The 26,911-nt window shown below is 42.1% G+C and overlaps 1 protein-coding gene across 3 annotated transcripts; it reads right to left on the reverse strand.

Annotated features, from left to right (window-relative positions):
* Positions 1–3,946: 3,946 nt before the first annotated feature.
* nvl (nuclear VCP like) lies at positions 3,947–23,806 on the reverse strand. 3 transcript variants are annotated; one of them, XM_034101453.1, is made up of 24 exons: positions 23,719–23,806; positions 22,255–22,323; positions 21,822–21,892; positions 20,954–21,006; positions 20,706–20,796; positions 20,355–20,418; positions 18,586–18,795; positions 18,236–18,335; positions 17,695–17,771; positions 17,437–17,571; positions 16,973–17,074; positions 16,707–16,824; positions 14,298–14,442; positions 13,707–14,166; positions 12,732–12,953; positions 12,307–12,411; positions 8,924–8,986; positions 7,161–7,280; positions 6,875–6,974; positions 6,650–6,756; positions 5,548–5,624; positions 5,148–5,239; positions 4,372–4,469; positions 3,947–4,113 (listed from the first exon to the last, which is right to left on the reverse strand). In XM_034101453.1, exons 2-24 carry the CDS (start codon positions 22,309–22,311, stop codon positions 4,069–4,071), a joined length of 2,712 nt encoding a protein of 903 aa, XP_033957344.1. In that variant the 5' UTR covers positions 22,312–22,323; positions 23,719–23,806; the 3' UTR covers positions 3,947–4,068. The 3 variants fall into 3 exon arrangements, with proteins under 3 accessions (XP_033957344.1, XP_033957345.1, XP_033957343.1); XM_034101454.1 differs by having other exon boundaries at positions 12,732–12,950; positions 18,236–18,338; XM_034101452.1 differs by having other exon boundaries at positions 18,236–18,338.
* Between the last annotated feature and the right edge of the window lie 3,105 nt (positions 23,807–26,911).

Consider the following 26,911-nt stretch of genomic DNA (forward strand, 5'->3'; position numbering starts at 1 on the left):
GTGAGTTTATTAGACAATGCCATACAACATTAACTGTTGCTGGGTACTGGAGTTCACTTAAATCCTCAGAAGTACCAAGAATGGTCCTGCATTATCATCATTTGAATTATCTTTGAAGGAACCTGAGAATATTTGTTGTACAAAAATGTTAATGTACAAAGGTCACATTTACATTTTAACAAGGTCTAGTGTACAACATAAAAGCACCATTTATTTGCAATGATGCCTCATTAAACTATCTTACCAAACCTTTTTATTAATCTTATCTGTCGTATGTTAAACATCTTGAAAGACATCAGCAAATACACAATATGCTCCGACATCATTCATAAGCAGCTGTGTAATCTATCATGTCTTGCTTTTCAAAACTTGTTTTTGAGACTTGTTATTACATGCGTCTTGACTGAAGAAACCTCAACATCCCTGGCAGCTTAGATTTCTCCAACGTACAATTATATATATATTTATAGATCCTCCTAATGTTCTCCAAATGTCCACAGCCTGATACAATAATTTTCTGAGTTTCTTTTGTTTCCCATCCTTCCAGTACGAGACATGTTAACTGCAACTATCAAAATTTGCTAGGCAATCTTTATCTCCATCTCCAACAGTACAAGAAGAACTGTATTATTTATACAGTAAGCCATAGACTGGATGTTAGTGGTCTAATCATTAAGAATGTAATTAGGTAGCGCCAGCCTGTTGCGGAGAGGGGAGGTGGAGACAACTGGCTCTCACTAAATGTCAGAAAAACCAAGGATCAGTCTGGTACGGTCTGCAGAATGCACTGCTGCCTAAAGACAATAACACCAGGCAGTGCAGGACCAAGGCTGCTGGAATCATGAAGGATTGGAGCTATCCGAACAATGGCCTCTTTGAACTGTCCACAGTAAAGCGCTACAGCAGTCATAGAGCCAGATTGGGGAGGCTAAGGAGACATACAAGATACATAAATACACATATACTGCTACACTTGTACTTGCCTTGTGTGATAGCAATGACACATGAAGCAGTTTGGAGAAGGAAACACCTCTTCCAACATCAACACTGGAGCACCCCAGGGCAGCATTCTTAGCCCCCTGCTGTTTCCCCTGTAGACCCCTACCAATATACAACAAAGGAAGAAACACCATGTCGACACATACAGTATACCGCAGGGCTTCTCAAACTCCAGACCAAGGTCCGGATCCGGACCGAACTGCAAATCAATCCGGACCGAACCCTGTGTCCCATTTAAAAAAATAATAATTAAAAAAAAATCTGATTCTGATGTAAATTAAAGTGGACCTATTATCCTATATTGGAACATTTTTATTGTAGGGCCATACCTATACAAATATAGGTCTGTGAAGTTTTTTGCTTAAAATACCAAACAGTTCACCCATTTTAGCCATGCCTCATACTGCTCATACCCCTCTTGTGCAGCCCTGTAAAGGCCCTGTCATACTGTCCCGAAGTTGACACCCGATGGACACACGATTATGGAATTGTGAATTTCGCACGAAGATGGCCCCGAACCACACACGAAGGCAACATTTACATTACATTTAAGACATACAACTGCAATGAAAGTACCAAAAACAATTATGTTACAGTACTATGATACTGTACTGATATTTTTAGACTTTGTTCTTTACTTTCTCCGTCTTTATATGTAGAAAATATTACGTTTTCTCCGTAATGTTGTTTCCATAGCAACAACAACTTCCTGTCAACTCTCCTTCAAAATAATATATTATATCCTTTTTAGTTTCACTAACACAAATTGGGTTATTTACATAATATGTTTACATGATTTTGTTGTGCAATAAAACAACCCGATGGACACACGATAAAGGAAATGTTCAAATTCGGCTGTGATCGTAGCAACATCGGGCCATTCGTGAGGGCATCTTAAGCCATCGTATGACCGCCGGTGGAGTTTCTCAGGCTCCGGCAGCAACTTCGTGAGCGGTGGCAAAATCTTTGGCATGCCAAAAAATTGCCGAAGGACCTTGCGAAGGTTCATTTTCGTGTTGAATTCGTGTGTCCATTTTGCCCTTCGTAAGGCCATCGTGAGGGCATCTTGTTATCATCGGTGCCATCGGGCATTCGCCCCGATCAGAGTGAGGGTGAATGCACCGATGATAACACGAAGATGACACGATTTGACAAGATGCCCTCACGAGTGCCTTACGAAGTTGCCGCTCATGAAGTTGCTGCCGGAGCCTGAGAAACTCCACCGGCGGTCATACGATGGCTAAAGATGCCCTCACGAATGGCCCGATGTTGCTACGATCAGAGCCGAATTTGAACATTTCCTTTATCGTGTGTCCATCGGGTGTCAATTTCGGGACAGTGTGACAGGGCCTTTAGAGAAATGCGGATTTTGGGTCCTTAGCGTGAAAAAAAAAAAGAGGAGGCGGAGCTAATGCCTGATCAGAATTCTACCGGAGATAAAGTTAAATTCTGTTGTAATAAAACGCCATCCTGTTCTTATCCACATCAAGGATTATCTCTGAAACAGTATGGATCTCAAATGCTTTTTCTCTTGCGGGTTTATCACAAGGTGAGTTCCTTTTTTGATTTCCTGCTTTTTAAAACACATGTGCTCTCCAGTACAGGTTAGCTCTGAGTGTTAGCGAGGCTTGCTAATGTGAACAAAGACGAGATTACGTCCAAAACACGTTCAAAACGCGTCAGGCATTGTTTCTGATAACTTCTTTCTGTGGGTCCGCTGCCGATTTGACGTCAGATTGGCAGCAAATCTGTATCCGCTCGTTGTACCCCTGTTTTTAAAAGATTTGGGTAGCCTACGGAGGAAAAGAGAGCGGGTTTTATTTTCTGACGCTGCGTGAGTTCCCCGACGCACCGGGGACACATATTTAATTTATGTATAAAAGACATCACAAAGTGCATTTTGCATGATAGGTCCCCTTTAATGTATATTGTCTTGTGTCTGACGCATTCTGAGAATGAACGTGCATATATTTACTTGTGTGCGCGAGTGTCACGCGCATTTAAGTTAACCACAAGTTTACCTTGACTTTCTAATGCTTCTAATGCCATTTTTGCCGAGGTTCAAGGCATTGGCTACAGACAAACAGTGCCATTTCTCCCACTAGTTCAAGCCATGATACTGTATGTATGTATTACATTACATTGCATTTAGCTGACGCTTTTATCCAAAGCAACTTACAATAAGTGCGTTCGACCAACAAAATACAACCTTGAAGAAAACAGAATCATATAAGTACATCAGGTTTCATAGAGCCAAAACATTTCAAGTGCTGCTCAACTGGCTTTAGATAAGCCAGTCCTTTATTAGTATATAAGTGCTTTGTTAGTAATTATATCGCTCGTATGCATGTATGTATGTATGTATGTATTGAATGTGTGTATACAGGGGCGCCGTTTACCGACAGGCAAGTCCTTGGACCAGAAGGGGGCCCCCAAATAAGGTAGATTAATCCAATCCAACTTTATTTATATAGCACTTTAAAACCTCCTGACCAAAGTACATGCATAGCGCGCCGAAACTGCTTCTTAATTTCAGTTTCGTTGCTCCACTCCGGGGGTGTGGGGGACTTTACTGGTTTACTTTACAACCTACTCTTGAACGACAGCAAACAAAGAGCTGATAGTGGACTTTGGGAAGAAGCAGGAATATAACTACCCCTTACTATCAACAGGTCCTCGCTGTAGAGGCTTCTAGTGTCACCCAGGTCAGCAAAGACAGGCTCTTGTCGGGCTCCTATCCTCAGCCCATCTGGATCTTAAATTAATTATTAAATAAGACCATAAGGCCTTAGTGCTACATTTCCAAAAACATATGGTGTAAACATACATGATACCATGTAGCCTATCTTTTAAATGTACTTTTTTTATTAGTCTTTAAAACAATGGTATAGCAGTTACTGCTGGGATTTTTTTTTTTAACCAAACCTATAACAAACACACAGACATATTTGGTTTCTACACTTTTTATTACAAAAGCAGGAATCAGTTATGATTCAACATAATAAAATGTGTATACATACATTACATAAAATGATTAATTAAAGTTGAACTGTGGTTCTGGTCCAGTAGTTATCTGATGAGGGACTCTCTGAGCAGCTCGTACATTATCTGCTCCTGCACAGGGAACACAGGAACAGTCACAATGTATAGGGAATATAAATATAATTCATAGGTGTAAAGGTTCTCATAAATGCATTTCTTCTTCTTCTTCTGTGAAATAGGCTGATAAGAGTCTGATTCATATTCATATTTTCCCAGTTTAAAGCTATTACAATTGTATCATTTTGAAGTCAGTAATGAAACTCAGGTATGATAACAGCAGTCACCTGTGCAATCATTTATTATTAGAGCTACAACAAAATGTGCACTTACTTTTTTGGACACAGATGGACGAACTTTCTTGAAGGCATCCTCAAAGTTCAGTTTGCTCACTCTGATGTCAACAACTGGGCCAGCAGTGAACGTGTGTCCTGTGTGTAACAATGAAAACAAAATAAACAATAGGCAGGAATTCAGTCCTGTTATGTTTTTGTTGTGTTTCATGAGAAAGTTACCATTTTCAATATAGCAATTTCCAATGATCAGAATTCGAACACTTTATTTCGTTTTTGCAATGAAATTGCTCCGTTTTAGTGTCCAATGTAAGATAACAAAAAAAAGATATGATGTTAATGTCAGCATCCATGTGCTAATTACAGTAGTTCTTGTCACTCGGTTAGCATATTAGCATATTGAGGGTGTAGTCTAGAACTGTAAGGCTTGTTCCTGTAATAACAACATTGACACCCCAGTCTGCTCTGATTGGTTAGCTGGCTGGCTCTGTGGCGATTGGTCAACTGCTTAGAGATGTCGCGCCCTAGCCTATAACGTGCAATGTGTAGAAGCGTTAGCCAATAGCAGCAAGAGTGTTACATAGTGATGTCACTACGTTACGCATGTAAACAAAGCAGTCCAATGGAGGCGTTTCAGTCAGGGTGGGGAAATGTGTGGGAGAGAAACACCCTCTGGAGGGAGCTTGTTAGCCTTTGCAGACCATTTACATGCACCAACACCTATAGAAGACACTACAGGAAGGGGAAAACCCCAAAAAGCATAACAGGGCCCCTTGAAATACTGAATACAGGTATTTGAGGTAGGAGTCAGGTTACCTGGTGTAGCAGTGGTAGTGGGCTGGGACTTCAGGTATTCCCTCAGAGCGTTCACAGAGGCTTCCCTCACCAACGCATTCAGGTCAGCTCCACTGCATCAAACACACACACATTACATTACAGTTACTTGTTTGACGCTTTTATCCAAAGCGACTTACATACTCAATACTGTGGACAATCCCCACAGGAACAATTTGGGGTGAAGTGTCTTGCTCAGGGACACAACGACATGCTGACTGCAGTGGGGTTTGAACCTGTGACCCCATGATCTGAACACCAATGCACAACCCACTGCGCGCCACACACACAGTGTATCAGTGGTTCTTATCACTGTTTAAATCCAGTTAATTAATCAGACTGAAAGCGGCAGAAACAGTGTGAAATGTTCAGTAAGACTCACCTGAAGCAATCGCAGCGCTCGTTGAAGGCGATCTCCTCCAGACTAACATCCTGCTCCAGGTGGGGTTTGGTCCCTCCCTACAGAAGATCAGCAGCACAGTTGTATCAAAGACTCTTCAAAGGATGCCTTACACCTCCCAGTGACAAAGGTCCTTCATTTTTCTGGTCACAAAAACCTCAACAATGACTATGAAGCACACAGTTATAAACCTAGCAATGGGATCATGTTGAAGACTGATGAGCTATGCAATGAGAAAGGAGATCTTTACATTCCAAACTATTAATTCTGGCAATGTTAATAATCAATCAAATGAAATATTTTCACAGGAGGATCACAAAAAACGTTTAGGATGTAAAGAAAACAGCCGGACCATTTTTTTTTTTTACTAGAGATAACAATAAAGGAAAAAAGGGAGGGCTTTGATAAGATAGACTCAGGCATCTAACTGTAATAAATCACATCGATGTCATAGAAATATCTCAGAGTTATTTCTGGATAACGAGGTAATTTAGGTGGAACGGAAAAAGGGTCTTTAAAATGTTGGCGGGCATAGAAGACATTTCTAGGGAAATACTTCATTTTGAAGAACCTGTGTAATATGAAATCATGTGTTCTATGATTGTCTATTGCTTCCACAATGATGGGAAGAAAAAAAAAATATATATATATATATACTATCACTGCTACTACAAGTAACGGCTTTGAATATAAATGACATATTGTTAATTGCAGGTAAAGAAGATTTATAATTTCAGGAATTCCCAGTGTATAAGATTATTAGAATCCTCAGTCAGAATATTTTATTCCCCACTGAAAATTGGGGTTTCCAACAGTTTCTGTATTAAAATGAAATAAATAAATGAAAAAAAGAAGAAATATTCATATGAACAAAAGTTAAACTAATAATGTGCTAGACAAATTACATTAAATACAATAGGAGTACAAATGGCAATATAACATAAATATCTAACAAGTCATTCACGTGGCAGCAGTTCAATTTATCTCTGTACTGGTTTTCAACATAAAACATCCGCCTACGCTAGATCACATGTTGAGTAATATGATTGTCTCCGTCTCTCCTCTTTCTGTGGTGAGCCTGTACCTTGGTGATGGTGAGCAGGATGGCGTGGCGGTCTGCTGGAGGAGGCAGACCCACATACAAGGTCTTATCCAGCCGGCCTGGCCTCAGTATGGCAGGGTCGATGATATCTGGCAGGGGACAAGACAGTCATATTGTTTTAGAAAAAGGTTGAGAAAAGGCAATAGAAGAAATAGGCTTAATCTTCATTTCCGAACCCACTACATTTTGCCATGTCACTGTGGTTACCTGGTCTGTTGGTGGCAGCCATGATGAAGACCTGCCGTCTGGTCTCCAAGCCGTCCATCTCTGTGAGCAGCTGGTTGACCACCCGCACGCTGGCTCCTGACTGGACACACACAAACAATGCTCATACACACACATGTCATAAGGTGTCTTAGAAGAAAAGCTGTAGAACATTAATTGCACCAGCTGACATGACTTTCTACGGCGTGGCTGGTGTGTTCCAATGCATAACATTTTAAACATGATGCTCATAGAATTTCTCCTAAATCATGAAGTCCATGTTTCTCACCTCGTGTCCTGAGCGGCGCGGACACAGAGCGTCAATTTCATCGAAGAAGATGACGCACGGAGCTGAGTTGCGTCCTCTCTGAAAGACCTGTCTGACAGCCCGCTCACTCTCACCAACATACTGCACACACAGGCATCAATTAACACAACCAGGAGTTTAACATCAACCCTTTCTTTTACAATATTTAGAGCAAGGGTGTGAAATGAATGACACAGGTCATCATGAAAATCAGAGTCTGAGCTAAATACACAGAAAGACGGGATGTGATGCTAGCAGAACACACTGAATGAGCCTCTCAGAGACGTGGTTGAAGGTTAATAAGTGACACTCTGTTGGCTGTACTATGACCCTACATCGAAATAATGCACAGGCAGCCTCGGCCACATTTCCATCTTCCTGCAGCTCGGTGACTTATAGGGATGTCACGATACCAAAAACTCACGGTACGATAATATCGCCATAACAAGTCCACGGTACGGTATTTATCGCGATATTGAATAATAAATAAACATAAAAACAATAAAAATGTGATTTACTCGGAAAATGTCTGATTTGTACAGCATTTTAGTAGAATAGCAGTATTTTAAAGTGTCGAAAACAAAGTGACAGTAACAGACTGGAACAAGAAAACCAGTGTTGTTGTACCTATAGTACTACTAAACAAAGTAGGCATTTTCTTTGTGCCTCTGCATCTCACAAATAAACAAGGACATTTAATAATCAGACCCTGCAATAAAATAAATCAAGTTTCACTTTAGTAACTCAACTCAAACTCACGAGTCACTCACTCAGCATCATCAGACAGGTTTTTAGGAATATGAGAATGTCCACATATCCAGGTATTTATAAACTGGGATGTTTGGGCATTTACAATATCCCCTGCTCTGGAAAAAACGTTCTCGCTTGGTACTGATGTTGCTGGGACAGCAGTGGTCGCGTTAACCGAATATTTTATTTAACAATGACGGAAAAATCTGAAAGCAGTCATTTTGACAGATTAGAACAAACTCGGAACAGCGCCAACGTTTCCCCGCAGCGAGGCTCTGGTGTTATGCCGTGTTATGCATGCCCCCCAAAAGGAAATGATATCGTTTCCAAACCGTACTTTGCGTAGAGATCAATACATGTCTGGGAGGTTTTGCTTTACGCTGTGTGCGCTCCCGCGAGGTGCATGCACACACCGCATAACACCGCCCCCCCCCGTTGACAGTTCACGAGCGTGCTCTCTCTCTCTGTTCAGACCCGACGGGTAATAAGGGATTATGACGGATATTTTTACGATCTTGTCTGTCAAAATGACGGACAGCGAAAAAGTCTAACGCCACCTCAGTGGGACGGAGAGATATGCTTTGGCCATGGGTGACAGCAGTGGGTCAAACTGTGCATTGTCTCTCCACCACTTCAAAAACAATACAGTTTTTGCCAAGAAGGTGAGGCTTATTGACAGGGCGAGATATAACTGTTGGTACTTGTCAATGTCTCTAGGTGTGTAAATGTAGCCCTGTAAATACGATGTCCTTTTGTGTTCTGTTGTTTTATGTTCATGTTGTAACCTACTTGCTGCCATGTTGGACAGGTCTCTTGAAAAAGAGATCGATGATCTCAATGGGACCACCTGGTTAAATAAAGGTTTAAAACAAAAAAAAGTGTTTAAAAAAAATTATATTTTTTAAATCGCAGTAGATTTTGTCAGTCTCACGACGGTATTGGGACGTTTATTTACCGCGATACCGCGATATATCGTTACATCCCTAGTGACTTACCATGTTGAGCAGCTCTGGACCTTTGACAGAGATGAAGTTGAGGCCTGACTCATTGGCCACTGCCTGTCAGGAGACAACACAGAAACACACAGTGAGACACAGTACACCCCCGACTATTCATTATGTAGTAAAAATGTTATATTACATTTTATAGGTCTGATTCTTAAACATAAAGTCATTTTCTCTGTACATTTAAAAACAACAACAAATAATTGTCAATTAGCCAGAAAAAAGTAAAGAAAATCACCCTTTATGAGTCATTGAGTATCTATTTTGATTACAAATAATTTCTAAAAATGTGTGGTTAGCTGATGGAATACCAAAGAAAAGTAGATCAATTGCACTAAAACACTATTATTGCTGTTACTAACCTCTCTGTAAACCCGCTCCACACCTCGGATCACTTTTTCATTTCATTCTCTCTACCCCTTTCCAAACATAACAAACTAATCTCTTCTAACTCTGCACCTGTCCACCGTAACCTTTGTTCCCTCTCCCCCTGCCTCATCGGTGCTCTCAGCCCTCCCTTCCTCTGACTCGTTCCATCTTCTGCCTCCAAACTCTGCTGCGGAAGCTCTCCTCTCTACTCTCTCATCCTCTCTGGACTCTCTCTGTCCTCTCACATCTCGGCAGGCTCGTCAGTCCCCTCCTTCTCCCTGGCTAAATGACGCACTGCGTGCTAATAGAACCATCCTTCGGGCAGCAGAGCGGAAACGGTGGAAATCCAAACACCGTGACGACCTCCTAACCTATCAGGCTCTCCTCTCCTCTTTCTCTGCTTCGATCTCTCAGGCAAAAAGCACTTTCTTTCAAGATAAGATCAATTTTTCCTATTCCAATCCTAAAAAACTATTTTCCATCTTCTCCACCCTCCTCGAACCCCCAAAGCCCCTTCCCCCTCCTCCCTTCCCCCACGCGACTTTGTTAACCACTTTGAAAAAAAGGTTGATGATATTCACTCTTCTTTTTCTGACCCACCTTTACTCACCGCTGGGTCACCAGACCCTCCTTCCACCCGCACACTAACCTCCTTTCCCCCTCTCTCTCCAAGTGAGGTTCTTACCCTCATTACCTCTGCCCGTCCTACCACCTGTCCTCTGGACCCTATCCCCTCAAACCCCCTTCAGACTATCGCTACTGATATTCTACCGTTTCTCACCCATTTAATCAACACTTCTCTAACTTCTGGTCACTTTCCAAACAGTCTCAAGGAGGCAAAAAGTAAACCCGTCCGATGTTATAAACTACAGGCCTGTCTCTCTACTCTCATTCCTGTCTAAAACATTTGAACGCGCGTTTTTAAACAACTCTCCTGTTATCTCCATCAGAACAACCTTCTGGATCCGCACCAGTCTGGTTTCAAGGCAGGCCACTCAACAGAAACTGCCCTCCTTGCTGTCTCTGAGGAACTGCACACTGCTAAAGCAGCCTCCCTCTCCTTTGTCATCATCCTGTTGGACCTGTCTGCTGCATTCGACACGGTGAACCATCAGATCCTCCTTCGCACTCTCCAAGAACTTGGAGTTTCAGGCTCTGCACTTTCCCTCCTCACCTCATACCTCAAAGACCGTACCTACAGGGTAACTTGGAGAGGGTCAGAGTCCGACCCTTGTCAATTAACTACTGGGGTCCCTCAGGGCTCTGTTCTTGGTCCCCTCCTCTTCTCCCTGTACACAAATTCGCTCAGATCTGTCATTAGCCCACATGGTTTTTCATACCACTGCTACGCTGACGACACCCAATTAATTCTGTCCTTTCCCCGCTCAGAGACCCAGGTCGTCGCACGCATCTCTGCTTGTCTAGCAGACATCTCTCGGTGGATGTCTGCTCACCACCTCAAGCTCAACCTTGACAAGACTGAACTGCTTTTCCTTCCGGTAAAAGATTGTCCCACTCTTGACCTGACTATCAACATCGGCCCCTCTGTTGTTTCCCCGACTCAGACTGCAAGGAATCTGGGTGTGACCCTAGATAACAACCTGTCCTTCACTGCAAACAACCCGCTGCTGCAGATACACTCTTTACAACATCAGGAGGATACTAGGGCTGTCCCGAATAACATTTTTCGGGCACCGGATATTCGGTAGTAATCAGCAGGGAATATTCGGCCCGCGTGGGGGGGGGCGTAGTAATCAGCAGCGAACCGCTTCAACACGTGTATTTCGGTGTATTCACGGCATTCATTTTGTTATTCTACAGTATTGTTGTTTTATAGTTATTTGTTAATGTAACCCAATTTATGTTCTTTGAAATTGAAAAGGATGTCGCATTGTGTTTGTTACTTTTGTTGCCGTTGTATATGTCTTAAGTGTAATTTGGCTTGGCTTCCTATTTATGGACATGCTTTTATTTTGAAGGAGAGTTAGCGCAGTTGACAGGAAGTTGACGTGACGGAGATTAACGGAGAAAAGTAATATCTACATATAAAGATGGAGAAAGTAAACGATAACGTTTATGGTTAAGTGTTAGCACCCCCCGAAGAGGCACAAGCTCTTACGTTGATATTGGAGATTTCAATAAATTCTATTTGAAAAAAAAACGGGAAAAAAACTAAAAAACAAACAAAACGAATATCCGAATAAATTGAAACCTGAATAGTACTCCAACGAACGAATATTCGGATATTTGGGTACAGCCCTAGAGGATACGTCCCCTCCTGACCCAGAAAGTGACGCAACTTCTGGTCCAGGCTCTCGTCATCTCACGCCTAGACTACTGCAACTCCCTCCTGGCTGGTCTACCTGCAAGTGCCATGAGACCTCTGCAGCTCATCCAGAATGCAGCGGCTCGTCTGGTATTCAACCTTCCTACATTCTCCCACGCCACGCCGCTCTTCCGCTCCCTCCACTGGCTTCCAGTAACTGCTAGAATCCACTTCAAGATACTGGTACTAGTATACCATGCTGCGAATGGATCTGGCCCTTCCTACATCCAGGACATGGTTAAACTGTACACCCCAGCGCGTGCACTCCGCTCTGCATCAGCCAAACGGCTCGCTGCACCAGCACTGCGAGCGGGACCCAAGTTCCCATCAGCAAAAACACGTCTGTTTGCTATCCTGGCTCCAAAATGGTGGAATGAGCTCCCCATTGACATCAGGACAGCAGAAAGCTTACACATCTTCTGGCGCAGACTGAAAACTCATCTCTTTCGACTCCACTTCGAACGATAGAATTATTAACAAAGCACTGATATACTAATAAAGGACTGGCTTATCTAAAGCCAGTTGAGTAGCACTTGAAATGTTTTGTCTCTATGAAACCTGATGTACTTATATGATTCTGTTTTCTTCAAGTTTGTATCTTCTTGGTCGAATGCACTTAGTGTAAGTCGCTTTGGAAAAAAGCATCAGCTAAATGTAATGTGTGTGTGGGGGGGTTCACCTTTGCCAGCAGGGTCTTTCCACAACCTGGGGGTCCAGCCAGCAGCACCCCGGATGGAGCGCTGAGCCCCAGAGCTTTGAACTGCTCCGGAGAACGCACCGGAGCCTGCAGGACACACAATGAGAAGGATGTTGTTTCTTAGTATAAAAAACACCAAAGTGTTATCTTACTTTTGATGACAACTCCATCTGGAGGGAACTTTGGGATTTGAGCCTTTGCAGACCATTGATATGCACACAAACCTACACAAGGGGAAACCCCATGAAATATAATCTCTTTAATCCCATTGTGTTGACACCATTTGACCCAAGCTAAATATTCTTCCTTGATAATTGGGACTTGATGGTTAAAGAACTCAGAGTATAAATGGATCTTCTCGGTGTGGATCATAGATGTTTAACATGAAGAATGATGATTATGATTACCAGTATGGCCATGGTCAGTTCCTCCCTGATGTCCTGCAATGCCCCCACGTCCTCCCAGGTGACGTCGGGCACCGTGGCGAAGCCCTCCCTCTTGGCGGAGGGCTGCACGCTGGCCAGAGACGCCTGGAAGTCTGACATGAGGATGGAGAGGCCGGCCAGCTCCTCCTCCGACAGAGTCTCAGTGTTGTTCAGCAGCTGCAGCAGGTGCCACAGCTCCCCCTGCTGGACACAGCACACAAGATGCCCTCAATAACTGGCAAGGAAATACAAAACTACAGAACGAGAAAATGCTCTCAAAATAACTGACCGGTACTAACATTACATTATTAATGTTTCTGATTAAAGGCTCAGTAATGTTTGGAAACACAGCAGGGCGACAGACCTACATTATCTTATATGATCTTCTCAGTTCTAAAGGTGAGTTGTTTTGTAACTTATATGCAACCGCCCTCATTTTTTGTTTACATTCACAAAAACGGACCCTAGATTAAATATGAGATGTGACTTTCAAGACTTGATGTTTTTCCAGCAGCAAGAGGACACTGTTCACTAAAGTTGATAAAAAAAACGAATTTTCTAAGAATTTTTTTTCTTTTGTATTACTTTTAATATAATATACTTTAATATTGCTTTAATATTGTCTGCTTATCTGTATTATTGTGTTGCATTGTTGGAGAAGCCTGTGATCTAACATTTTCAACGACATAACTACTCTGTAGCTATGTTAGTTTGACAATAAAGAACCTTGAACCTTGAGTTGAGCCTCTATTAATAGTACATAAAGAAAAACAATGGGAAAAAAGTGTAATATGCAAATGCTCCAGAATTCCCCGAAGAAATAAAACACCAAGTCGGGGTTTGACCACAGCTCTCACTGCCAACATCGGTAACAATGTTTATATTTATATGTGTAGATAAAAGTACAGTATCCTTCTGAGTGGAATGAGACAGATGTGTGGTTGGAGACCCCCATACCTGCAGGTCATTGTGCCCCGCCTCCTCCCGAGGCAGCGGGGGGGTGAGGTCTGTTGTCTGTGTCTCTGTGACCTCTCCGTCTGTTACAGCCTCCTCCACCTGAGCTCCGTCAGTCACAGCTTCGTCCACCTGAGCTCCGTCTGTCACAGCCTCGTCCACCTGAGCTCCGTCTGTCACAGCCTCCTCCACCTGAGCTCCGTCTGTCACAGCCTCCTCCACCTGAGCTCCGTCTGTCACAGCCTCGTCAGTCTGAGCTCCACCTGTTACAGTCTCTTCAGTGGAGCTCTTTCTTTGGCTCGATGCTCTTCTTTCCATCAGAACTCTGTGCACGGCGCTCATGGCTGCTTCCCGGCACAGAGCCATGAGGTCGGCCCCCACGTAGCCCGGAGTGATGCGGGCCAGCTGCTTGAAGTCAAAGTCCTCCGGCAGCTTCAGCTTCCGACACAGCGTCTTCAAGATCCTGCAGAACAGAGAATTTGGTTTTTACTTTTCAAAGTGTGAAAGCGACCTCAGAGGCGATCGTTTGGCAAAAGCAATACAATATTCAGCATACTAATGTACATCCTCATTCTCTATGGACGTTTGTCTGACCTGAGTCGAGCTGCTTCATCAGGGATCCCCAGGCAGATCTCTCTGTCGAAGCGCCCCGCTCTGCGCAGGGCGGGGTCCAGGGAGTCCGGCCGGTTGGTGGCCCCGATCACCATCACCTGAGCCGTCACCGTCAGACTGTTCAGGTCTGCCAGGAGGAGAGCAGCACTGTCAAGTCATTTTCTTTTCTTAGTGTTGGCAGTTGCTTCACCTTTTGCTTAATATCACATATCCACCAGCTGTTGATGAGCCTAATTTAGGGATGTGCGTAGTAATCAGCAGCGAACCGCTTCGACATGCGTATTTCGGTTTATTCACGGCATTCTTTTTGTTATTCTACAGTATTGTTGTTTTATAGTTATTTGTTAATGTATACAACCCAATTGGTGTTCTTTGAAATTGAAAAGGATATTGCATTGTGTTTGTTACTTTCGTTGCAGTTGTATATGTCTTAAGTGTAATTTGGCTTGGCTTTCTATTTTGTATAGACATGCTTTTATTTTGAAGGAGAGGTAGCACAGTTGACAGGAAGTTGTTGTTGCTATGGAAACAACGTGCCGGAGATTAATGGAGAAAAATAAATATCTACATATAAAGACGGAGAAAGTAAACAATAACGTTTATGGTTAAGTGTTAGCACCCCCCGAAGAGGCACAAGCTTGATATTGGAGATTTCAATAAATAAAAAAACGGAAAAAAAACGAATATCCGAATAACGAAATTGAAACCCGAATAGTACTCCAACGAACGAATATTCGGATATTCGGGTACAGCCCTAGTGTGAGCTTAACTGTGTGTATTAAACAAAAACGGAGCATTTTCTGTCAGCTCAGTTTTTATTTCTGCATTTTTAAACAGTAGTATGTAGGGATGTAACGATACCAAAAACGCACGGTACGATAATATCGCGATAACAAGTCCACGGTACGGTATTTATCGCGATATTGAATAATAAAGAAAAAAAAAATGTTTCTTTATTAAATAATAAATCTGATTTGTACAGCATTTTAGTAGGATAGCAGTATTTTAAAGTGTCGAAAACAAAGTGACAGTAACAGACTGGAACAAGAAAACCAGTGTTTTTGTACCTATAGTACTACTAAACAAAGTAGGCATTTTCTTTGTGCCTCTGCATCTCACAAATAAACAAGGACATTTAATAATCAGACCCTGCAATAAAATAAATCAAGTTTCACTTTAGTAACTCAACTAAAACTCACGAGTCACTCACTCAGCATCATCAGACAGGTTTTTAGGAATATGAGAATGTCCACATTTCCAGGTATTTATAAGCTGGGATATTTGGGCATTTACAATATCCCCTGCTCTGGAAAAAACTCTCTCGCTTGGTACTGATGTTGCTGGGACAGCAGTGGTCGCGTTAACCGAATATTTTATTTAACAATGACGGAAAAATCTGAAAGCAGTCATTTTGACAGATTAGAACAAACTCGGAACAGCGCCAACGTTTCCCCGCAGCGAGGCTCTGGTGTTATGCCGTGTTATGCATGCCCCCCAAAAGGAAATGATATCGTTTCCAAACCGTACTTTGCCGTACAGATCAATACATGAGGTTTTGCTTTACGCTGTGCGCGCTCCCGTGAGGTGCATGCACACACCGCTCCCCCCCCCGTTGACAGTTCGCGAGCGTGCTCTCTCGTGAACTGTTCAGACCCGACGGGTAATAAGGGATTATGACGGACATTTTACGATCCTGTCTGTCAAAATGACGGACAACGAAAAAGTCTAACGCCACCTCAGTGGGACGGAGAGATATGCTTTAGCCATGGGTGACAGCAGTGGGTCAAACTGTGCATTGTCTCTCCACCACTTCAAAAACAATACAGTTGTTGCCAAGAAGGTGAGGCTTATTGACAGGGCGAGATATAAATATACTGTTGGTACTTGTCAATGTCTCTAGGTGTATGTAGAGTAGCCTGTATGTAGCCCTGTAAATACGATGTCCTTTTGTGTTCTGTTGTTTTATGTTCATGTTGTAACCTACTTGCTGCCATGTTGGACAGGTCTCTTGAAAAAGAGATCGATGATCTCAATGGGACCACCTGGTTAAATAAAGGTTTAAAACAAAAAAAAGTGTTTAAAAAAAATAATATTTTTAAATCGCAGTAGATTTTGTCAGTTGTTTATTTACCGCGATACCGCGATATTCACCAAAAAAAAGAGTTTAAAAAAAAAAAGATTTACGACGGTAAAAATACGACGGTATTGGGACGTTTATTTACCGCGATATTCGGTATATCGTTACATCCCTAGTAGTATGTGCTTGTTTGTTTCATTTTTGGAGTCTAGGCTACTGCCTGGATATGCTGAATGAAAGGCAGGTTGTCTTGTACATAAAGTCTCTGAGAAGGGGACACATTGTGATGCTGCTCTGGAGTCAGTGTGTCCTACCGTCCATGCAGGTCAGCAGCTGGGCTACGATCCTCCTCTCCATGTCTTTAGAAGCCACCTCTCTCCTTGGTGTGATGGCATCGATCTCATCTATGAACATGATACACGGAGCAGAGCTCTGCGAGGGGGAATACGCACGCAACATTATTTATCATTTATCCAAATGACCTGTTTATTTAATCCTACAGCGAGACGTGTGCGGACTTCACCTCCTCCAATCTCTTGACTTGTGTTGATCACTATAGAAGAGGAAAACTAGTACTAACCACAGCCTGTTCAAACAGCTCTCTGAGCTTCTGTTCAGACTCCCCCGACACTCCAGACACCAGCTCTGGAGCCGACACCTTCAACAAGGGCAGCTTCAGCTCCTGACACACAAAATATATCACTTTATTCAAAAAGCACTAAAAAACAAACCATTCTATGTTCAACGTTCTTCTTTTTGTATATTCGATTGATCGACACTGCTTACTGGTTGATTTCAGTTCTGCTTAACCGCTTAATGTCTGCCACGATTTTGATTGGTGGCATTGATGTCATGCTATGGTTAAAGAAACTAGTTATTGAACACTGGTATTTTCTGCTTAAAAGCCTGACCTCTGAACATAACCTGGTCCAGACGGAGTAGGTGATGTCTGGACCTTTCTAACTCTCTTTATCTGCTGGTAATAAAAACAGCAGACAGGCGAGTGTGTCCACATGTTCTCCCCAGGCATTGTCCAGCACTCACCCCCGCCACAGCCTGGGCCAGCAGGGTCTTTCCACAGCCGGGGGGTCCGTGCAGGAGGAAGCCCCTGGGAGGAACCATCCCCAGGCTCTGGTACACCTCCGGATGACGCATGTGGATCAGCAGCTTACACACCTCCTGCAGCAGGTCAAAGTAGTACAGGTTCAAACTAGTCACAACGGATAATATGAAATAACTCTATAATAATAATAGCTTTTTCTGTGTCAAATAAATGAAGAAAGGTTTAAAGTATATATTTACCGTTAACGTCTCTTCATTGCCTCCCACATCTTCAAACTTCAGAGTGGGATACTGCAGCTCGAGTGATTTTGATTTGGCTGAAAAATCATTTAAACAGAGAAAATACTGTGAATGCAACATAGTGGAACCTCACAGCCAATACTGTTCATACATATCTGTCAACGAGCAATTCAACAACCATAGTCAATACACAATAAATAATGAAAGAAATATCATCCGTCCATTAATTATGAAAAGAATTGTATGTTGCAGCCATACAGGGAATATACATTATATTTTTGAAGGGTGTTCAATATTAATTCAAGCATATATTTATGAAGGTCTGCAACAATTCGTCTTTATAAATCGATTGATAGAATAAAAAAATCTGCCAATATTGAGTTAATCCTTACGTAATTTGTCATGCAAAATGGCAGAAAGAGGAAATGTTATCCCAGTTTCTCAAAACGACGAATCAATCAAATATTTCTCAGATGAATCCATAATCAAAATAGTTGCAGCTCTACTTTATAGTTATACTGTAAAGCTAGACGAGGCTGACCTTTCTTATTTGGGGTGCGGGTCACAGTAGTTTCAGAGACCTTTGTCCTTTTCTTTGACTTTTTGGTCGATTTCTCCGGCTCAAGCATGGACACATCCATCTGCTGGGGACAGAAATATGAGCTCATTACTCACTTGGTAATATGAAAGATACACATGTGTTTGTGGGCACTAGAATAAAAAAAAAGAAAAGAAAATGACAATGAATCCTAATCATATATACAGACATTGTTCAAACAAGTATTGTAAGTTACACAAAACAGGAGAAAACTACAAAAACCAACAGCTATTACCTCCTTATGTACAATGTCTGTCTCTAAATACACACACACCCCCTCCAGAGGAACTTACATCATCACACAGGTCGATTAAGATTTTGCGCTCCTCGGGGCCTCTGCCTTTGTCAATGAACCAGCCTCCTGTGGACACCTGTGTTCCTGCAGTCGGGGGCGCGCTGGCTGCGCCGCCAGCAGGAGGATCTCTCCTGGGGGAGCCGCAGCCCAACTCAGGGACTCCTTTACGGTACAGAGACGTTAGGGAACTGTTCATGTGGTTGATCGGCTGCGGAGGGCAACAAACAGAAACATGGAAGAATCAGATCTCACTGTCAGAGGACTCTTTAAAGGTTCCCTATTATAGGTCTCAGATATATACAGGACAAAAAGAGAGTGAATCTTTGTTCCTGAAACTTTCAGAATCTCTTTACACAGAGGGGACACATGTTTATGTAGAAAAGACATGGATTTTGCATAATAGGTGACCTTTAAGAAGCAGTCCCATGTTTGGGAAACGTGCGTGAGAGCAATCCAAAAAATAAAATCACGAAAAACTAGAAGAAAAGGGAAATGATGGGCCTGGCTATATCAAAAGAGTCGATATACTTCTTTCAAAACAGTTATATATTATTATTGACAAGAGGTTAAGGCAATACTAATACATTTCATTTATAGAGGGCTTTTCGAGGTACTCAAAGATGCTTCAAATATTAAGGGTAACGTTTTTAACATTTCAAAATAAAAACATAATACACAATATAAATAACACATTACAAGCGGGTCCAAAAATACAGGAAGAGACACTACTAGTTGTCTCCTTCTTTGTTCCATGATCTCAAAAAGCCTTTCTCCGCAGAAAGATTCAAGTGTTCTGGGAAGAGGTGCAAGAGAGAAGATCAGTTCAAAGCCGATTTGACTGGATCCAAAGTGTTTTCTGCTATGTTTATATCCAGAAGAGCATACATATAGGGAGCGAACATTTGGAGACCTCAGCTTGCTCTACGCCAAAACCTGTATTGCATTGTTTTGGAAAAAGGCTCACAGCCCAAGCATCACTCATTGGCTGCAACGGATTCTGCCAGGCCTCCCATTGGAGAAGATATCCTATAAGCCCTGAATGGACAAAGCCCAAAATACCTCTGTGACCTCATCCGTACCCAGACATCTACCAGCTCCAGCCACGCTCCTCTACTTTACATCCCGAACAATGGGAGACCGAGCCTTCTGCTCATTCGCCCCGCGCCTCTGGAACTCCCTCCCAGATCAGCTGGGCCACATCCAGAAAAACCTACCAAGGGCCGGGCCCCTCACTAGAGGTGAGGTATATTGCCTAAGTTAAGTTATAAATTAGCTAAATCAATCAAATCACGTTTTGATGATTGCCTTGTGTGCCTTGTATTGTTATATTAAAACAGTTTGTCTTAAATTGTGGGATAAGAAAAGCCTTTTACCACTGATACATATACCTAAAAGGCTCTTGATAAATAAACTGCCATCCCTTTTAGAGCAGGAATCCTTTTGAAATCCATCTATCTATCCATATCTTTTGTTTAGAAAGGACAGCCTTGGTGGATTCAAGTTTTTCTAAGTGCTTAACATGTGATTTCACTTCATTATCTAAAGTTGTGTGTTTTAAGATAAGTTAAACAAGCTTCCCATAACAGGGTTCATACACTTTTTCACCAATGATTTTCACTGACTTCTCCATGACCTTTACCTAATTTTCCACGACCAAAAACATGACTTTTCCAGGTTTTTAATGACCGTAGGAACCCTGCCATAAACATTTCTTTAGGTCTGAATCTTCCCGTAGCCTTTTGATTTAACCTTCCCATGTATTCCTACCGTGTCCTCCAGAATGACGTCATCACTGTCGCCGTCCTCCTCTGAGTTGCTGCTGCTGCCTTCACTGTCCACACACACACACACACACACACACACACACACACACACACACACACACACACACACACACACACACACACACACACACACACACACACACACACACACACACACACACACACACACACACACACACACACACACACACACACACACACACACACACACACACACACACACACACACACACACACACACACACACACACACACACACACACACACAGGCATTAGTTGTGTATATAGAATATGAGTACATTGGAGGGAAGCAGTGGTAGGGGGTGTTCTTTACCCCGTGCCTTTGTTGGCGTGCTTTGCTCTCTTAGCCATGTGTTTGTTCTCCAGATCATTTATCCCAGTGTCCTTCATTAATATGTCATACACTAGGAGAGGCAGATCAAAAAAAAAACAGATCAGAGTTTTATTATGAACAATGGCATGGATGAGTTGGTACCATCGCTGCATGATTAAACAAATGTTATAAAAATCACAACAAGTGCAATAATTGTTAAAGGAACACACGGACTGATACACTCTTACCTTTCTCTACTTGAAGCCTGAAAGCTATTTTGTTTCGCCTGCCGTAATCCATTCTAAAGATGAAATATAAACAGAATTGTTTTTCATTGTTTATATAGACATTAATACACACTCAGTGTCCACTTTTTACTTATTATACTCTTTTTAACAAAATAGTATAGGTCTCAGATATATACAAAACATGTCTCTGAAGTGTTTGGCTGGAAATACCAATTATTTTGGCTAAATGTATTGGCTAATGGTTGTACAAGCCCAAAATACATGGTGACATCACAAAGTGGCCCAAATCTGACCGGCTCCTTTTCAGACAGGTTTTTATATAAATTAATCAGGACAAAAAGTGAGAGAACTTTTTGTACTGAAACTTTCTGAATCTCTTTACACAGAGGAAACACAGATTTATGTATAAAAGACATGGACAAGTTGTTAGATAATAGGTGAGCTATAAAAAAATGCAGTCTTATGCAACTGCCCTGAAATAACTCCCACTGCTATGAAGGTGCTAATGTTAATACCTCTATTAGAGGTAAGGATTCAACTGTGTGCTCATTAGTTTGTTTTATTTAAATAACTTCTATTTAGATTTGTTATCGAAACTCATTATGGACAAGTGCAATATTCTAATCATAGGAACACAATATTTGTTAATGGCTAAATATGTTTTAAATATAATTTTGAATGACTTAACAAAATCAAAAACAAATCACACCAAGATCATTTAATATATCTTTCAATGATAATGAGAATTCTGATTCAAAATGGATGAATTCCCTCCAATATCGTGAATCATATTGAACTATAAATCGAACTAATCTTAATTATTATTCTTTTTCCAAATGGTGAAAGGCCCTAATTGTGATGCACTTGCCTGTGCAGTCTCTGGAGCTCCACAGCCATGACTGACAGGTCCACATATTCACTGGAGCAGGTCGCCATGTACTGAAAACACAATTCAACATCAAGAAAATCAGACTCGGTCTCAGGTGCCATTCTCATTCAAAAACACAAATAACACAGACACAGCATGAAAGAAGGACCCAGGCTGTGATGTTTCTGTGACATCACTTCAGAAAGGATGCAGAGGGAAGATGGAGGAGAGTTGGGTCCAGATAATGGAGAAAATTAGATATAAGCCGTGTCCCTCCCTTCTCATCATGGGCAATCGTAAGATCCCTGGTTACTGGAATGGACGAGCTAACGGCGTTATACTGCTTATTTGTTACTTAATGAATAACAAGGTCATGGTTTATTAAATGAATCCCACAGACCTGATATCATACAGTGAGGCCATGGGTGTTTACCTGCTCCACTCTCTGTTTGAGCCGGTTGTCCACAGAGCCCCCGCTTCTGTTCTTCATGATTATTTCAACCTGACAACAAGAACAAAAGGAACATGAGAAATTCAATCACAGCATATATCCTAAATCTCTAAATACTGCAGATGGTGTAGACCAGGGGTGTCAAACTCAATTTCATCACGGGCCACATCAGCATTATGGTTGCACTCAAAGGGCCGGTTGTAACTTTAAGACTATATAAAAATACATATATAAATATTTAATATATATAAAATAATGTATTATATTACATGATTGCCTCTGCATTGGATGATTATCGGATAGGGTAATAACTTCATCATTGATTACGTCTGAAAGCAGAAGTCTAGGGAAAATAATTGCAAGTCTCTTCAGTAAGAATGTCACAAAATGATTTAAAAAGAAAAGCCAAATTCTGAAAAAAAGAGACATTTTGAAATAAAAAGTAACATTTTGAAAAAGAAATCTAATTCTCAGAAAAGAAAGCATATTTTGAAGAAAAAAAGTCAAATTCTGAGAAAAAAGTCAAATTTGAGATGCATTGTGGGACAAGTAGTTTATGGGCAACGTGCTTCTGTAAAGTAGCATGTAACCATATAATAAACATATTATATTCTTTGCAAGCTCTTGTGGTGTGGGCCACATAAAATGAAGTCGCGGGCCGGATTTGGCCCCTGGGCCTTGAGTTTGATACCCCTAGTGTAGACCTATATGTAGTTCTACACAATCAAATACAACTTCACAACAGCCTAATGGTGTGATGAAAACAATGCATTGCTCTTATCACATAATAACTCTTCTAAAATACATACATACATACATGTATTACACTTAAAAGAATCCACAAATCAGGAAAGACTGTATATGTTCAACAAGAATCTCAAGAAGAACTTGGAAAAAGCAAGTCAAGGAACCTAGAGTTAAGAATATTGAAGATCGCATAATGTTAGTCCTGCAGGTCAACAATGCATCAAGCCCCAAATAAATCAGCTCTCACACATCTCTGTGATGTTACAGCAGTAGTTAACAAATGACAGACTGTCTTACCTCTTACTGAGAATGAACAATCTATGCTTTTAAATGTTTTTTTACACCACATTATTTTTGTAAAAAAGTAAACAAACAAGGCTGATCAGACTATAGCAAATGCTCACATCTGGAGCTGGCTTATGTAGGAAATAATTACTATTACTAGCAGTAGCTCTTCGATGTACATAGTAATGTTATGAGCACTAAAAGTGATGTGCAGTTATCACGAGCTAACAGTTAGCTATGGTGACTGTAAAACACTTGAAAAAAATGAGCAAGTCAACAAAATCTCACGAGCATGGTCTCCCAACTTCATTACACATCTTTTTATGAATTACAACACAACACATATCCAGTGATTTAAAGTCACTATATGTCAGACAGAAACGGACATGTTTAAAGTGAAAAATTGTTACCTACTTCAAGAGAAACCGCAGTGCATCACTTATTCTGAATTCTTCTGTTTAAACTGAGTTGTGTTTACAGTGTGGCAACGTGACGCGCTGACCCGGAAACAATCCTGTGGGTGAGCTATTTTCTTCTTCTTCTTCTCTTAGGTTTAACTGTAGCTGACAGTCAGTGGAGCATCACTGCCCTCTTCTGGTGAGAGGGGGCTACTACAGAGCAGCACTGTTCTCTCAGGTAGCTGATTTAACATACACTTTACTCAGGTGTAACTAAGAAATGTACAGCAAATGTGGGAGAAGTATTTATATAATCTAGGACATATGTGCACTGTAAAAAAACCACAATCTTATTGTTGTATTGCTATACACATGTCAAGATGTTCAAACTAAGAATCATTAATGAACAGCATTCATTTTTAAGTTAAACTTTCAGTTTTAGCAATAAATGTATGCTAGTCGTCAGACTTCACCAGAAGTGAATGAGTCTACATAATATAAAAAAATTCAAATCTATAAATGTTTTTACTGATAAAAACTATAGGTTACTTACGTAACCCCAATCCTCAGAGTAACATGAAGTGAGATGTCTCACTATGGGATGCGCCTCATCGCGGAGCAAACAGAAGCATCAATCTCATTACGCCAATCCTGATTGGCTGGTGATCTTGACGTCAGTGTCAGGGAATTCACCCCCTTTAAGTAGCTTGCGCCACGACGCATGCGTCATTCAAAATAAGCACCGCTTCTCGCTTCACCATAGCAAGGAGGGCCGTCTGGTGAGACATCTCACTTCATGTTACTCTGAGACTGGAGTTACGTAAGTAACCTATAGTTCTCATTCATAACACTCCGTTCGATGTCTCACTATGGGAAATTGTAGCTCCCGTATTGCCAGACGAGCTTATCTCGAAAATCACCAAGCCGACCAGAACTTTAACAGGTAGGTCTCCGACTCAACCAGGTGCCCAGCACTGCTTGAGTCAAAACTGGGAGTAGAATGTCCAGACTGTTAAAAGGCGGAAAAAAGTGAGCAGCGAGGATCAGCTCGCCGCTTGCACCAATGTCTTGGATGGGAGACATCCTGGACGGAGCCCAGGATGCAGCCAGACCCTGAGTCAAGAGAGCTCGCGAACCCGAAGGTGCCTGCGAGCTCTGACTCGTACGGGCCCCACAGCAATTGCTTCCACAAACAGTGGGAGAGCCGTTGCTTAGTAACAGGCTTGCCCTTGTAAGGGATAGCCCAGGACACAGGGGGCTTGGTCATTATGACAAAGCACCCCCGATTATGGTACCACTCACGGGCCAGGCCCATAGAGCCAATCGCTCTGGGTGTAGGTGAAAGATCGCCCCCCCCCCCGCTTGGGACAGTATGTCCCTGTGTAGTGGGAGCTGCCATGGCTGCCCGCACAGCAGCTGATATATCTCTGCTAGCCAGTACGACCAGAACTATTACCGGGATACAAACCGGAGGGACCAGGCATGGAGGGAGGTGGCAGAGACAGTGGGTGAAACTGGTAGGTTTTCGCTTGTTTGGGGAGTTTATATCCAGTGTACTTCGTTTGAATCGACAGCTAGCAAGCATAGACAGTATATTTAGCCAGCATGGATGTAGCAGGAATGCTTTGCTTTGTATGTCCAGGGCGGGACATTCATGTGATTGGTTGTTGGTCGTGTTGCTCGCGTTGACTCCCCAAGCTCAAGACACGCCCACCGCCAAGCGGCAAGGCGCCGTCCTCTCGCCGGGTGCGGTGGCGCACGCCTGTAATCCCAGTTACTGGGAGGCTGAGGCTGGAGGAGCGTTTGAGCTCAGGAGCTCTGAGCTGCAGGGACTATGCCGAACGGGTGTCCGCACTAAGTTCGGTATCGATATGGTGCTCCTGGGGGAGCCCGGGACCACCAGGTCGTCTAAGGAGGCGGGCACCGGCTCAGGTCGGACACGAAGCAGGTCAAAGCCCCCGTGCCGCTCAGTAGTGGGATCGCGCCTGTGAATAGACGCTGCAGTGAAGCCTGAGCAATACAGCGGGACCCAGTCTTTATACACTCTGTATACTCTGAACACACACCTGGGACAACACACACACACACACACACACACACACACACACACACACACACACACACACACACACACACACACACACACACACACACACACACACACACACACACACACACACACACACACACACACACACACACACACTCAACAACAACGTGTTTACAAGTTACAGCAGCTCCTTCTCTCTACATTTATTTTGTTCTTCATGTGGAAACCTTCACAAACCACTTCTGTGTGTTTGTCCTGCAGCGCCTCCCCCTGGAGGAGAGCAGCAAGGAGCATCAATCCCAATTTATTTTTTAACGTTCCATTTAATCTTCTTACTTCTGTCGTCTCATTCCACTGACAAAACATATTAAAAATATATATATTGTGATATGTAACGGATAAACACAGCATACAACGTAATTAAAACTATAGCTGCACCTTTACCATATTTGATAACGCTTAAATAATCATTATAATAAATCATATAGCCTACATATTTTTCTGAAATAGAGCAATCTGCATGAGTAGTACTTTAAGAATATTTTGATGCCAATACTTTTGTACTTTTACTTGAGAAACGTTTTGAATGCAGGACTTTTACTTGTAACAGAGTATTACACTCTATGCTTATACTTGTACTCAAGTACAAGATCTGAGTACTTCTCCCCCCTCTTCCAGCTGCAGATCTGAACTCTGCCTTCATACCCAGCCTCCACCTGCAGACAGCAGGAAGCTGCAGACGTATGCTCCACCTAACACAACCTGATCTCACCAGAATGCGTGACCCCACCACGACTCCTTAACACCGCATTGCGTGGTGGACTCACGAACTTTGTTACATTTACGTGTCGGCACCACGCAAACAACCCCAATGTAAAGTGAATGAGACTCCTTTGTCGTGGTGCACACACGCATTTCTACAACGTCCTGCAGTGAGCTTTTATTCTATACAACGTTTTTTAAATCTACTTTATAGCTTGTAGTAACTCACGGGAGGCTTCTTTTATTTTATTTGTATTCATAATCATTTTTATTTTTCTTCAGAATGTATTATGGTGCATTAGTTACGAATTTTTGTTCTCAAAAAACAGTGCATTGTGTGTAATACAACTGTGATTTTTATTACATTAGTTTGTTGTTAAGGAAGGCCAGAGCTTCA

The sequence above is a fragment of the Pseudochaenichthys georgianus genome, chromosome 15 (assembly GCF_902827115.2).
Source record: "Pseudochaenichthys georgianus chromosome 15, fPseGeo1.2, whole genome shotgun sequence".
NCBI classification, from domain to species: Eukaryota; Metazoa; Chordata; class Actinopteri; order Perciformes; family Channichthyidae; genus Pseudochaenichthys; species Pseudochaenichthys georgianus.